General features: G+C 42.7%; 1 protein-coding gene across 3 annotated transcripts in view; it reads left to right on the top strand.

Annotated features, from left to right (window-relative positions):
- Nucleotides 1-815: 815 nt before the first annotated feature.
- Nucleotides 816-13,374, top strand: part of trappc11 (trafficking protein particle complex subunit 11) — a 14,506-nt gene continuing 1,947 nt past the window's right edge. The window contains exons 1-28 of one of the 3 annotated variants that reach the window (XM_005948276.3): nt 816-1,177; nt 1,656-1,884; nt 2,060-2,229; nt 2,326-2,396; nt 2,514-2,628; nt 2,713-2,812; nt 4,233-4,306; nt 4,401-4,497; nt 6,515-6,648; nt 6,941-7,082; nt 7,251-7,344; nt 7,851-7,930; nt 8,685-8,763; nt 8,938-8,992; nt 9,179-9,324; nt 9,595-9,656; nt 9,840-9,972; nt 10,187-10,317; nt 10,693-10,818; nt 10,896-11,089; nt 11,177-11,325; nt 11,409-11,530; nt 11,640-11,759; nt 11,869-11,934; nt 12,361-12,517; nt 12,601-12,712; nt 12,798-12,889; nt 13,062-13,195. In XM_005948276.3, the coding sequence (XP_005948338.1) occupies nt 1,681-1,884; nt 2,060-2,229; nt 2,326-2,396; nt 2,514-2,628; nt 2,713-2,812; nt 4,233-4,306; nt 4,401-4,497; nt 6,515-6,648; nt 6,941-7,082; nt 7,251-7,344; nt 7,851-7,930; nt 8,685-8,763; nt 8,938-8,992; nt 9,179-9,324; nt 9,595-9,656; nt 9,840-9,972; nt 10,187-10,317; nt 10,693-10,818; nt 10,896-11,089; nt 11,177-11,325; nt 11,409-11,530; nt 11,640-11,759; nt 11,869-11,934; nt 12,361-12,517; nt 12,601-12,712; nt 12,798-12,889; nt 13,062-13,195 (3,159 nt within the window). In that variant the 5' untranslated portion in view covers nt 816-1,177; nt 1,656-1,680. The remainder of the gene's footprint in view (nt 1,178-1,655; nt 1,885-2,059; nt 2,230-2,325; nt 2,397-2,513; nt 2,629-2,712; nt 2,813-4,232; nt 4,307-4,400; nt 4,498-6,514; nt 6,649-6,940; nt 7,083-7,250; nt 7,345-7,850; nt 7,931-8,684; nt 8,764-8,937; nt 8,993-9,178; nt 9,325-9,594; nt 9,657-9,839; nt 9,973-10,186; nt 10,318-10,692; nt 10,819-10,895; nt 11,090-11,176; nt 11,326-11,408; nt 11,531-11,639; nt 11,760-11,868; nt 11,935-12,360; nt 12,518-12,600; nt 12,713-12,797; nt 12,890-13,061; nt 13,196-13,374) is intronic. The other 2 variants (XM_042214434.1, XM_042214435.1) reach the window with 2 other exon arrangements.

Raw genomic sequence — 13,374 nt, 5'->3', positions numbered from 1 at the left:
GACCGGTTGGTGTGGGAGATGGCGTGACCTTAAAAACACGGTTCAGACTCAAAAATGTGGCTGAATAAAAACAATCATGCATGTAGGTTTGGATTTTTTGCCTAATAATAAACGCCTTCATTTAAACACTGTATTTTGTGTGTACTTGTGTTATTTTTGTCTTATATTGTAATTTGTTTGATGATTGGAAACATTTGTTTGAGACAGACATCCAAGGAAATCAGGACGGGAGCAAACACTTCACACCACAATATATCCTTTAGATATTACAGTAGACTGCAATGCAACAATGACATGCTAAAGATCATACTTATCATATAACAGTGGGGGTGATGCTTGAAGATGGTGAGACTTATTTATTATATCAATCAGACAGTTCAAGTTTGGGTGGTTTGGAGGCAATGTTAGGGAAGCAAGGCTGAGATGTTTGGGACATGTGTGGAGCAGAGATAGTGGATATGTTGGGCAAAGGTTGGAGCTGCCAGACAGGAGTAAAAGAGGAACGCTGCAGAGAATGTTTATGGATGAATGCAAGAGAAAGAGTGAGATGGAGGAAGATAATCCACTGTGGCAACCTAGGAAGAAGGCATGAAAATAAAATATAATTCAAATAATCAAAGCCGTTTATTTTCTTCAGTGTATCATGTCTAAAACATAATTTTCAAATATGACTTTGAGCAGATGTCTTTGTATAGGTTTTGTGTAGAGCCATCATTGGTATCCTTATATATTTTCTCATTTCTCCTTCTTGTAAAACAAACAAAAAAAAAACGTCACCTGACAGAAAAACTGGTACTCAACGGCACTTTAATTTTGAAAAGTCGCACCGGAAGTGATATTGCGCTTCTGCTAGACCGCTAACTAGCTGGAGTTTGTTGTTCCTTCAGCAATGGCTTCTAGAGTAGCTGTCATTTTCTAGCTTTTCGAGGTTGACACATCGTGTTCTTGTGACCGGAGGTAGAATTTAGCTAGAAAGAAGTCACGCAGTGTGGAACTAAACCTGGTGTATGTGTACTAGGTACATTTGCAACCTCGCCCATTGGCTAGCTAACGCTAAGCGTTAACCTTGTAAGATAACGCTAGTGATCTGCTAACAGTACATAAAGTACAGTTAGCTAACTTAACCAAGCTTGCTGAGCTCAGCCCCTAACAAATTCATTTGAAGTGATGCACTGAGGTATGTTGTCGTTTCGTGATTCTGTATGTGCTTTATTACGGACGCTAAATGCAGTGTCACTAACGTTAGCCGAATCATGTTTCAGTTCCGCTTCTGTCTTCAGGCGTCTGTATTTTTATTGTATTTTTCTGGCTGTCAGAACGTATACAGTGCTGTCCGCATTTAACCTATTTTTGTATAAATGGGAGGCCTGTCTGTTTACTTTCTTCCTTCAAAAGTGTCGCGCTTTGTTTCGTATACTGTAAATACTTGCTATACTCAGCTGCTTGTCCCACCTCTGCCTGCGTTCATCTTCAGTGGCTCCTCTTGAATTTCGTTGTGATTGCGCAAAATATATTTTACATACATTCATTTTTTTCCATCACCAAACTGTTGAAACACGGCAGAGTACTGATTGGAAATAATTGAGCATTATTGATTGAACTGTAGGCTTGATGTATCTGATGCTGCTGCAGTGATATTGCCCTTTTTTGTGTAGGTGTATCTATTGTTGAACCATCAGGATGGCAGGGTCCCAGTGGGAGCTTCCTCCGGAGCTATGTTGCCGGCCCATGGCATTTGTGGCTTTGACTGGCCTGGATGTGGTATACAATGCTGTGCACCGGGCCATTTGGGATGCCTTCTGTGCCAATCGTCGTGCTGACAGAGTCCCTATCTCTTTCAAAGTGCTACCAGGAGACCACGAGTACCCAAAATGTCGCACTAAGGTGAGCTGCAGCTTGAGAAATCTTTGCCAGTTGAAATTTACACTATATTATATCCCATTAAAACTCAAACTATTACTGGAATGTCGTTTTCACACTTGCAAATAACAGCATCACTCCTAAAATGTAGGAAAACACTAACTGCTATCAACAATACTGTTTTCTGCTCTGTGCCTAGCGAACATCATATGAGTGGTACATCCCTAAAGGCATCCTGAAAACCGGCTGGATGAACAAACATTTAAACCTGGTACCTGCTCTTGTAGTCCTGTTCTATGAATTGGACTGGGATGACCCGCAGTGGAAAGAGAAACAGTCTGAATGTGCAACTAAAGTGGAGATTGTTAGGTGGGTGAAATGAAATTTGTGAAATGCCTTTGGGGGGTTTTTTCTCAGAAATGTGTAGTGAGTGTTTTCCGTTGTGTGGCATTTGTCTACCTTTAGGACCAGTCTTCAGGGTAGAAACACCAAAGTGGCTGTGGTTTTAATCCAGAAGAAAACTCCTCTGCCTCCAGGTAGAGCCTTCTACAAAATAACAATATGTGCTCATGGCAGCTTTTTTTATTTCACAGTCATGCAAAAAACAAACAAACCTGTAGACCATGCTGACGCCTACCATCTTTGTTTCACAGGAGAGGACCTGGTGGCATCAGAGCGGGCACAAGCTCTCTGTCATGCCTGTGATCTGTCTGGCAAGAGCCTCTTTGTTCTCCCTCACACTGACCACTTAGTGGGCTACATTATAAGGTACCTACGACTGACTGAGCCGGTGACCTGATTTAAAGTGAAGATTGTGTTTTCACTGAGTATCTTCTTGGTGTGATTCTAAAGGTTGGAGAACGCGTTCTACGAGCATGCTCAGACCTATTATTACACTGAGATTCGGCGCGTCAAATCTCACAAAGAGTTCCTCAACAAGACAACCCACCAGGTATGAATATGTTCTCCGTGTTCCTCAGTGAACGGATACATGAAAGGTCTCGTGCTGTTTCTGGTCCTTTCGTTTGTTTATTACACAGCAGTTGTAGGTGCTATGCAAACAATGTGAATCTATCAAAATGCTCAGTGCACAGCAGAAATTGCACAAACAGGATGCATGCAGGAATTATATCTTTTAAATAATCAGTCAAGCTGTGATGACTCTGCGATATTGTTACTGCCCTCTTCTATGCACATCCACTTTTCTGTCATTAGTTCCTCTTCTGCTAACATTAAATTGTCTCAGTTAGGAAGGAGAAGATCACACCAAATATTCTGTGGTTGCCAGCATGTCATGTGGCTAATTGAGCAAGCATTGCATTTGATCATCAGGCCAGCACTATTTGAAAATTGTAACTCTACAATCAGAGGTTGTAGACAGACCATTCAGAAACCAGTTAACATGCTGAGTGTGGAATACTTTTCCTGTTGTCTTCTATGGCCTGTGCTGTGGTGCTGCCTGCACTCAGCGAGCTTTTTTGTATTTCCTGGCAGTGCCAGTATGCCTTACAGGTATACTGGCACAGGTTAGAAAGTTCATTCATGATCTGGCCGGTTACTGAAGTTATTTCGACCCCCTCATATATTATGTGACGGTATCAGACTGAATCCACTTCTTGAGTATCACGTGTTCAGTTTACTCTTACCAGCATTGCTCTGTTGCTTCATTTGTAGCAGCACTCTTGCCTTTTTTTGTTTTTACTGAATGAAGTAGGCAGCACTCGTTTAATCCATATTAACCAATGATTAAAGAAGAGCTTTATTGATTCATTAAACACTCCTCTGTGTGAGCATGCAAAGCCTAAGAAAGTTGGTATCTGATTCTGACCAGGGTTTAAGGTTTTGTTGAGCCAGTTAACACAAAGAAAGCTGTTTTGAGTTTGATTCCTAGCACACCCCGGTGTCTCGATTGTAGGAGAACTACTACTATCATGTGACAAAACTTTCCTGGTTCAAAAGATTATCAAAATAAGACCCCAAACTTTGTCCAGCTAATAGTTCTCAGAGTGGTGCAGCTTAACTAGTAATACTTGGGCTCAGCATACATTTTTACACCTGTGACATTTCACAACACAGAGATGCATGTCTTATTATCTATTATCTCATCCTATTTTTTTTTTTTTTTGACTGGGTGATCCATTGACGTTGAGACAGAGGTGTCACACATGAGGTTACGGGCCTCTAACAGATTATTGTAGAATGAAAAATAATCTGCTGAACTGAAACTTATTCTAAACCTAATCTAACGTCATTTCAATATTTTTTCCAAATGAATCCAGTAATAGAACAGTTTAGGAAGCTGCTTAGAGGTGGAAGGAAACAGTGTAAGAAGTCATTGTGTTTGAACAGCTTTCTAACCTCTCTGTTCCCAGCTGCTGTTTGTCAGGCATCAGTTTAAAATCGCTTTCTTCAGTGAACTGAAGCAGGACACCCAAAATGCTCTCAAGTAAGTGTGTGTCCTGAGATTCACAATAGGTGCTAAAATAGTCAGCGTCCTAAATAATAGCTGATCAGTTTATCTTGTGTGTTTGTGTCTGTAGGTATTACAGAACTGCCTACAGTCTTGTGCATGAGCTCCGATCACATGAGACCAACATGTTGGAGATCAAAACTATGGCTGGATTCATCAACTACAAGGTACAGTCGTGCTTGTCCTCTGTGTAACTGTTCTTCAGATAAACAGCAGTGGATCTGACTTTTTGTCATATGCATGTCTTTAAATTACTCAACATTAGTAGGGATGTCTGTGCACACGTGTGTATTTACCTAGTCGTTTGTGACAAACAACTTGAGCAACTACAAACACACGGCTGTGTGAATTTGTTCTCCACGCGGTGACGTGTCGGGCCCTCCAGGTAGCAGTTAATGTCAGCTACTGTCATGGTTGCAGTTCAAGTTAGCAGAGTTGGTGTAAATACAAAAAGGAGGTCAGAGCCACAAAAACAACCTGTGGGCCAAGTAATAGAACAGGGGCCAGATGTTTAGCATAAAAAGCCAACAACAAGTAATGAATCATCAAACAGTCCTGGTAAACACACTCCCAACCAATGTTCCCTCTAATGTTTCACGTGTGTGAGCGAACACACAAACTCCCTGAGCGTCCCGTGGACCACTGTGAGCGACAGCAGACGTGTGCACTGTGGTCACGCCAGCATCCAATCCACCCAAGTTACATGTTTATTAAAATAATCAAATCACAGCATTTATGTTAGACTACTTTTAATTAGCCCACTTACAATGGAAAAAAAAATCTAGTTCCTGACCTGTAGCATGTTAACACTATTGGAAGTAAAAATAACTTGAACTCCAATTTTGAAAACACAACTTTCTTTTTTTATTTTTTTTAAATGAAGCTCTGACTTATATTCTGAGTCTGTGGTCTGGGAGAGAGTCTGTAACTCTGTCTGCAAAATACAGGATATAATGACCAATGTTGGGCAATTAATTATACAGTTCTTCAAAAAAGTAACTGAGTTTTGCAAACAACAAAGTTTTTTGCAGCTGTTTACCTAAAAATGCAGCCAAGGCGTTTTTTTAACAAACATTTCAAACTATTTACAGAACAATCAGCTGTTCTGCATCAAATCTGATGCCACACAAATTATTTGTGCCACTCCCAAAAATAATTTGTGTCCACTATGAGATGAAGGAGAACAACAGCCTGATACCTGCAGGCCTGACAGCAGCAGATGTGTCACTGCTGTAACACCTGCAACACTCAGCAGGCGCCTCATTGTTCTGACACACACAACAAAACTACTAACTGCACACTAACTGCACACTAACTGCACACTAACTGCACACTAACTGCACACTAACTGCACACTAACTACACACTCACTACACACTCACTACACACTCACTACACACTAACTACACACTAACTACACACTCACTACACAAGATTTGCGCTAAACGTCTCAAATCTCTCACATCTCAAACACGCCACTACTAAAACTTCCCCCTCCCTAAACAACTAGATGCCTTGTTGCCATATCATTTTTTGATTGGTAGACATGGTACATTTGTCCACCAATAGGAAAGGCTGGGGGTGTTTTTGTTTTTGCTCACAGGCTTTCGAGCGTTTTCCTTGTAAAACGCTGTTTTCACCGTTTCTTCCCGCAGTAAATATAAACAACGACAGTATTCAGGAAGAAAAACAAACATTGCAGATATTTTATCATAACTCTGGTTTTACGTGGCCGATCAACACAATTTAAAAACTGGTATAAAGTCCACACTTTGTCCGTCAGTTGTTCCGTCTGTCCTGCTCACATCTCCAATGGTTGTACACGTTGTCATTAACGTGGCTTCACTCCACATCAGCCGCTTTGCTAAAACACCGGCACATAAGGACGCTGTCATAGCCTGTCAGCGACGTTGATTAGCTGCGTATATACGAATGTGAATCGCGTGATTGGCTGGACTGTGGGATAAGGTGGCATCGTTGTAATCAGCCAGTCACTGACTGACTCACACTGCAAAACAGAATTGTTAACGTATTAATTTTAATTTCAATTCAGGTTAGATATTTTTTGTGCGCAGAGACGTGCCAGCAGCGCGCAGCTTGGAGGGAACATTGCTCCCAACTGTACTATAAACTAAACTTTTTGTGACACGTCTCCCTTTATGTTTCTTTTCTCGGTGTCTGCAGATCTGCCGCCTGTGTTTCCAGCATAACACTCCTCTAGATGCAATAGCCCAGTTCCGAAAGCACATCGACCTGTGTAAGAAGAAGATTGGCAGCGCTGAACTGGCCTTTGAGCACTCTGCGTGGATGTCTAAACAGTGAGATATGCTCATTGGATATGAACGCACAGAAATTACACATGTGGCCGATAGTCACGAATACGTGTCCATCACCCTCTGTATGGAACAAGATGAAGTGATTAAACCTTATAATAAAAATATGTTAATTCACAATGGTGAACATGCAAACTCCACAGTGAAAAGGCCCCACACTTGTCCTCTAATGAGTGTACATGAACACAGTACATTATATAAGGACTCATGTTTCTTTATAATGCACATCCATACATCATGTCTGCACATCTTGACTGTTCGACTTTGCCCCGTTCAGGTTCCAGTCATTTGGGGAACTGTTTGATGAAGCTATAAAGTTGGGACTGACGGCAATCCAGACCCAGAACCCTGGATTTTACTACCAGCAGGCTGCCTGCTACAGTCAGGACAGGAAGCAGCTGGCACAGCAGCTCTGTCAGGTGATGGCGGTACAGCTACTGTAACTATGCCTCAGTGTACCAGCAACACCAAAGACAGCATGAACTCGCCGCTTTAAAATGCAACTGAATCGTAGCTTCTTTTAGGTTTCTAATTATCATATTGCATATCAAACACAGCTTAACAGTTTCATTGGTCGGTTGTTCCAGGCTGGTGCAAGTTACCCCTCCCCCGACCCTCTGGACACCCAAGGCGCAGCACTGGATTTCTATGGCCAGAGACCTTGGAGGCAGGGACAACAGAGTATGTTGACAGACATGGAACAACACTGCTGGCCTCAGACACTGTTAATGTTACTGCTTCATTCACAAATCTGCACAACAGTGCTTGTGCAATATTATGTGCTGTAGCTGAGACGTGACTGTACGTGATTAAGCTGTTTTGAGTTTCTACATTTGGCCATATTTTGTTTACATTTCCTTTATCTTGTTGTGAGGACACGTGTGCACACTCCTATGGTGAAGGTCAACAGTAACCAGACTAACTGCTGTTAGATTGTTGCTTTAAAAGGACAGCTGGCGTCTCTGAAGTAAAGAACACTTTAATTAGCTGTTAGGTCCTGAGTGATCTTGTCTAAATATTTTATTGTGGACACGTGTAACACATCCAACGTGCTTTTAGAAAGCTTATGAGAGGATCCTTCTGCTGTCTGATGCTGCGTGTACCACTGCTTCTAATGAAACCTTCCAAAATGAAGCTTAATATCAAGAGTTTGTTCAGTAATTACGTCTGCATCACTTCACTTCCAGGTATTGATCCTCCAGATGCTGAAAAAGAGAAGACGGGGATTCTAGCTCTGCAGATTAAAGAGAGAGATGTACCACATTCTGTAAGAGCACACAGCAATATTTTACTGCTTTAGTCCTGCTTATTTAAACAGAAATCATTGTTATTAATGACACACACCCTCAGCCTTAGATATGAAGTTAAACTAGCCTATTTTTAACATGGTAGCTGATAAAATCATTTGAAAATGACCAGCTTGGTTTGTGAAGTAGCTTAAAATGTTTATGTTAGTGATACAATGATGTTGCTCGTTAAATGGGAGACGCTGACATCCTTTCATCGTGCATCCTTCACATGCCCACAGAAGTCGGTGTGCAGCCTTTTAAAAGGTTCAGACATTATTGGAGAAAGTGCCTGATCCGTGAGAAAATGTTACCTAAAGCTACAGTTGGTCTAAAATCAGTGGAAGCGCACTTTGGGTTCGGTTATTGAGTTTTTCAGAACGCCTGTAAAGATCTGTGATTTGTTTGTTTTCTACAACAGTAGCTTTTCTTGGTACTATTGAAGATACTCAAAGGTATAGAATTCTTAAATACAGCAAGAAAAATGTAGGAATTGTGTGTTTTTGTGTTGCGGGAATCTAAATGTGTTGGCACATCATATGCTGAGGTCCTGTTTGTACAGAGGAAACGATAGGCTGCTCTGCATGTGACGCATTTTCCCAGCTAGAGCAGAAACAGCTTTACACAGAGACATGAACATTCAGCTTTGAAGCTTTGTTGTGTCATTCTCATAATTGTGTTTACTTCTAGTCCCTGTCAGGTTGAATTAAACCTCTGGTGTCTCTGCCCCTGCAGGAGCTGATAATAGCACTTCTCAGCAACGCCGTCGCCCAGTTTAAGAAGTACAAGTGTCCTCGAATGAAGAGCCACCTCAGTGCGTATGATTAGCGTTTTATAGTCGCTGGGTTACCTTCTTACAGGTGGACGTGTTCTAATCCCTGTAGTATATAAAGAACATCGACACTGTGGTGATTTTTTAATATGAGCACGTTGCAGTTCGCAGCTGTTGTGTCGTTTCACCTCGTCTCACTGTGTGTATCTTCTGTAGTGGTGCAGATGGGAGAGGAATACTACCATGCAAAAGACTACACCAAGGCGCTGAAGTAAGTGAGACACAGTTACGTCCCACTTTTATTTTGATATAGAAGCTGAGAGCAGGACACGTCACACCCAGAAGCTTACAAACTCCTCACACGAGGGGAAAGGGAGCAGAACTCTTTACCTCTCACTCTTAGAAAGCAGGCTGTGTGAAGAATCGTCTTTACCCATTGTGTGTGTTTTCTTATCAGGCTGTTGGACTATGTGATGTGTGACTATCGCACAGAGCGATGGTGGGGTCTCCTGACAGCCATATTGACCACAGCTCTGCGCTGTGCTTATCTGATGGCTAGTATTAAGGACTACCTTATCTACTGTATGGAGCTGCTGGGCAGAGGTGAGAAAAAGACGGAACTGAAAACTACGACAAAACATCAGGAATAGTTAAAGAACCAAAGATGCCAAATAATCCTGTAAAACACAATCCTTTAATCTGTGGGGTGGTATTAGAACCTGCTGCTGACACTCAGAACATTCTTACGTGCGTGTGGTGAATCTGAGAAATTTGTTGCAGCTGTCCAAGGATGTTTAAAATCTCAAAGATGACGTTTGAGTGGAAAACTGAATAATATCAGATCAGAAGACTCACGCTGATCTTGTCTTTTAGCTTCCACCCTCAAGGAGGAGCAAAAGTCAAGGATTGAGAGGAATCTCATCAAAGTCCTCACGGTGAGCTGAAGGGTTCCACCGATCTAATAATCATGTTGTGGATTTCAAACGTTAATATAATTGTAGTGTGTTTCGTAGGAATTAAATGCTTAAAAGCTGCAGTTTGTAGCTGTGTTGTAAAGCTCAGAGTAGCTAAGCAGAGGTCAAATCAAAATTGATGCATGCACATATTTTAATTTCCAGAACGAGGTCCCAGATGCTGAGCCGGAGTGTGATCCGTCTTCTGTCACTGCTGCCAGGTCTCTGTGGAATGACCGCATGGCTTTGGCTGGATCGAACGAACTAACTATAGAAGTGCAAGACTACATCCCATTCAGTTAGTAAACACACGATTCGCTCAAAACAGGGTTTTATTTCTCCTCTTTTATCGTGTACGTGGCAGGAGAAAAGGTGCATGCTGACGAACGATACTGGGTTTAGAAAGAGTTTAGTGTAAAATGAGATCCGTCTTAAGTAATAAGTTGATGCAGCATTCTTCTATGTCTCTTTATAAATGGGTTATAATAGCTGTCCTTTTTTTCTTACTCCAGTCCAGTGTAAAGCCAAATTCCAGTCTCCCAGTTTCCACGTGGACCAGCCTGTCCAACTGCAGGTCTTCCTCCGAGCTGACTGCCCTCATCCCGTGTCTTTCAGCAAGCTAGCTGTCAGCCTCAGTAACCAGGTATGTGCTGTTTGCATCTCCGCCTCCAGGTATGATGTCAGCTTGGAGCGCTTTGTCTGTCCCACAAAAGCAGCTTCAGGTGAGCTGGTGTGCTCTCAGTCCACACAAACTGAACGCATTCAGTCTCGTGTTTATTTACTTCTGTAATTATCACCGTCTATGTTGCATGGTCACCATGTTAGTTAAAAAACTGCAGTAATAAAACCCAGACTGGTTCGTGTTCACCTCGTTTTAGTGCCGACAGCTGAAAATAACATAAACCTTACGTTCACTGTTCTTCATGGTTATGCTGCAGTAGCTTAGCTTCCTATCCCTCAGCCATAAACCACTGATGGGGTATTGTATGTGACGTATAAAGGTGTTTTTGTTTATTAGGAGTATAACCAGTGGTGTGTGGCAGCGTGGTCAGGCCAGGAGGCCATGAGTCTGTTACCAGGAAAAACCACATGCTACAACTTCAGCTTTGTGGCAAAAACTGAAGATGTTGGTAAGAAGATAGAGGTAAGGAGACTTTGTTGTTTGTGATTGCGAGAGAGAGACATGGATGGAAACATTGATTAATATGTGTGTTATCATAGATGACGGGTATCGAGGTGATGTTGGGTGGCGACAGTGGTCGCTGTGTGTTTGTGAGCTGGAGAGGAGCAGGTGGAGACGCTGCGTCTGCACATGAAGCCTTGCAGGCCAGCAGGTGTTCACGGCGTTGGGGCCGTAACATCGAAGCACGTCAGGAGCTGGACTGGGACAGCTTGACCATGCAGCACAGCACCATGTGAGTCAGAAAAAGCCATTACCAACCCGTCAGTTTGAGCAGTGTCCGTGCTGGGATCGAATCAGCAGAAATGGTTCTTGTGTTTAGGATCATCTCCAGAGTCCCAAAGATCTCTGTTCAGCTGAGCCACCAGCCTCCTGCACTCACCAATGAAATGTACTGCATCAAGCTTACTGTCCAATCACAGGAGGAGGCCATGGCTAAAGATGTTAAATTAACTGCTGGCCTCAAACCAGGTAGATCGGTACTGTAATCATTTCAATAACATCCAGCAGCATACGAATGCTAATTTAGCGTTTGTCTTGGTTTGCTTGTTCAGGTCAGGATGCCAATCTAGGCCAGACCACTCACGTGACACTTGACGGATCAAAGTTTTGCGATGACAGCGCGCCTTCTTTGCTCCCCGATGTGCCTCTGGGAGAGCTGAAACCGGGTGAAAAGGTGAGTCTCACAAAGAAATGTCGATTCAGCATACCACGCAAAACGCCAACACTGTCAGTTCACAGCAAAAGAAGAAATTTGAGTTTGCGAGCTGTGTGTTTGCCTCTAGTTGGAGAAGTGCGTGTTTGTCAAGTGTGTGTCAACCGGACCCAGGGTCTTCTTGTTCCACGTGGCCTACGGCATCGACACCACAGTAGAAGGACGACAGATTATGTGCAAGTGTCACAAGGTAGAAAGCTCGTCCGACCCACAGTACAGCTGACAGACGGCTCAGCGAGAAACACGTTAACATTTGTTTTACTTTCCTGCTTTACACCTCTCTCTTTCTTCTTCTCCAGGATGAGACGGTAACCATAGAGACACTTGTTCCATTTGAGGTTTCGGTCAAGTTTGTTTCCACCAAGGTTTGTATTTAGGATTCCCCGTTTTTATTTTAGCGTGGACTTTACTAATAGTCAGGGAGGTGTGAGGGGATCTTTAAGGGGGCAAGGGTAGAGGGCATGAGCTTCATATCATGAAGTACAAAAGCGGGAAATGAGAAACATCCAGATTTGTCTGATTACATTTACATTAGCGTAAGTTAGCATACACCTACCTCAACAACCTGTTTGTATGACAGCTGCTTGTAGAAACTGAAACAGACAAACAGTCCAAGTACAAAGTAAAGGACAAAAAATAAGTAAGACAAAGGTTAAAGTAGAGAGAAAAGCCGGAGCTTTGGTATGTTGCATTCGATTAAATACATTTCACCCTGTTAAAGTAGGATAATGAGTCTTTTTATAGCAAGTCTAATAAAGAGTATTATTATTGTCTCTGCTGTGCTGCTGCAGTTTGAGCCGTTGGACCGGGTATCAGTGGACATTCCCTTTCTCCTAATGACTGACATCGTGTCGTCGTCTCCGTGGCCCCTCCTCCTGACTTCCTCTTCTCTGCAGCTTCTTACTGTGACCAGTAACACACCGCAGCTTCAGTCACAGTTACAGGAAGGTACCCGATTACTTAAAATAGTTACCTAAAATGTCCTGTTTAAATTTATCGCTGAAAAGTAAAAAGCGTGCGCTTGTGTTCAGTTGTTCTACAAACAGGGGAGTGTGCCAGTGAGTGTTTCTGTCTCCGATGCCCGCCACAGACCAGCATCAATAACACGGTGGCTACAGGGCAGTACCTGATATCATGGAGGAGGTACGTACACGTTAATGGAGGCTGTGACGTGCTGCTGCTGGGTTTTCAGAGGGCTTGAACAGACTTCTAAAACTCTGTTTGACAGAAACTCCTCCAGTCCAGACAGTCCTCTCATCCAGACTATAGTTAGTCTGCCTCATGTGGTCCTGGAGATGGTGCCTCTGTACATCCACGCTGGTCAGTATGCAAGCATCGCATGCACACAGCGTTCCCGATTTTACAGAAAATATTCCAATACACGAAGTAGAATTCAAGAGATGTTCTCATTATTTGCATTTGCTATTGTGAAAGATGTTAACCTCTGGCTGTTGGTGGTGTCACATTATTGTTTTGATGTTTTGGGCTATAGATTTACCGTCGTTCGGGCGAGTCAGGGAGTCTCTTCCTGTGCGTTACCACATAGAAAACAGAACGGCTCTGGTGCAGGAGGTGGAGATGGCCGTGGAACCATCCGATGCCTTCATGTTTTCTGGTCTCAAACAGGTACAGCTGCACCACCTGTAAGGACTGACGGGTCATATTGATGGACAGTTTTGGTGATGTCATCGTGCTTCATCAGTACTGAAAATCTGGTTTTCATGCAGCACTTTAGTGACACTGGCATGTGTGTGTTTTCTATCTATCTGTAAATATAAAACTGTGTGTGTGTGTGTGTGTGTGTG

This window comes from Haplochromis burtoni, unplaced genomic scaffold (assembly GCF_018398535.1).
Source record: "Haplochromis burtoni strain Fernald_Lab_line unplaced genomic scaffold, NCSU_Asbu1 Contig_562, whole genome shotgun sequence".
Classification (NCBI taxonomy): domain Eukaryota; kingdom Metazoa; phylum Chordata; class Actinopteri; order Cichliformes; family Cichlidae; genus Haplochromis; species Haplochromis burtoni.
The sequence above is the reverse complement of the archived record's forward strand: the minus strand, read 5'-3'. Positions and strand labels throughout refer to the sequence as shown.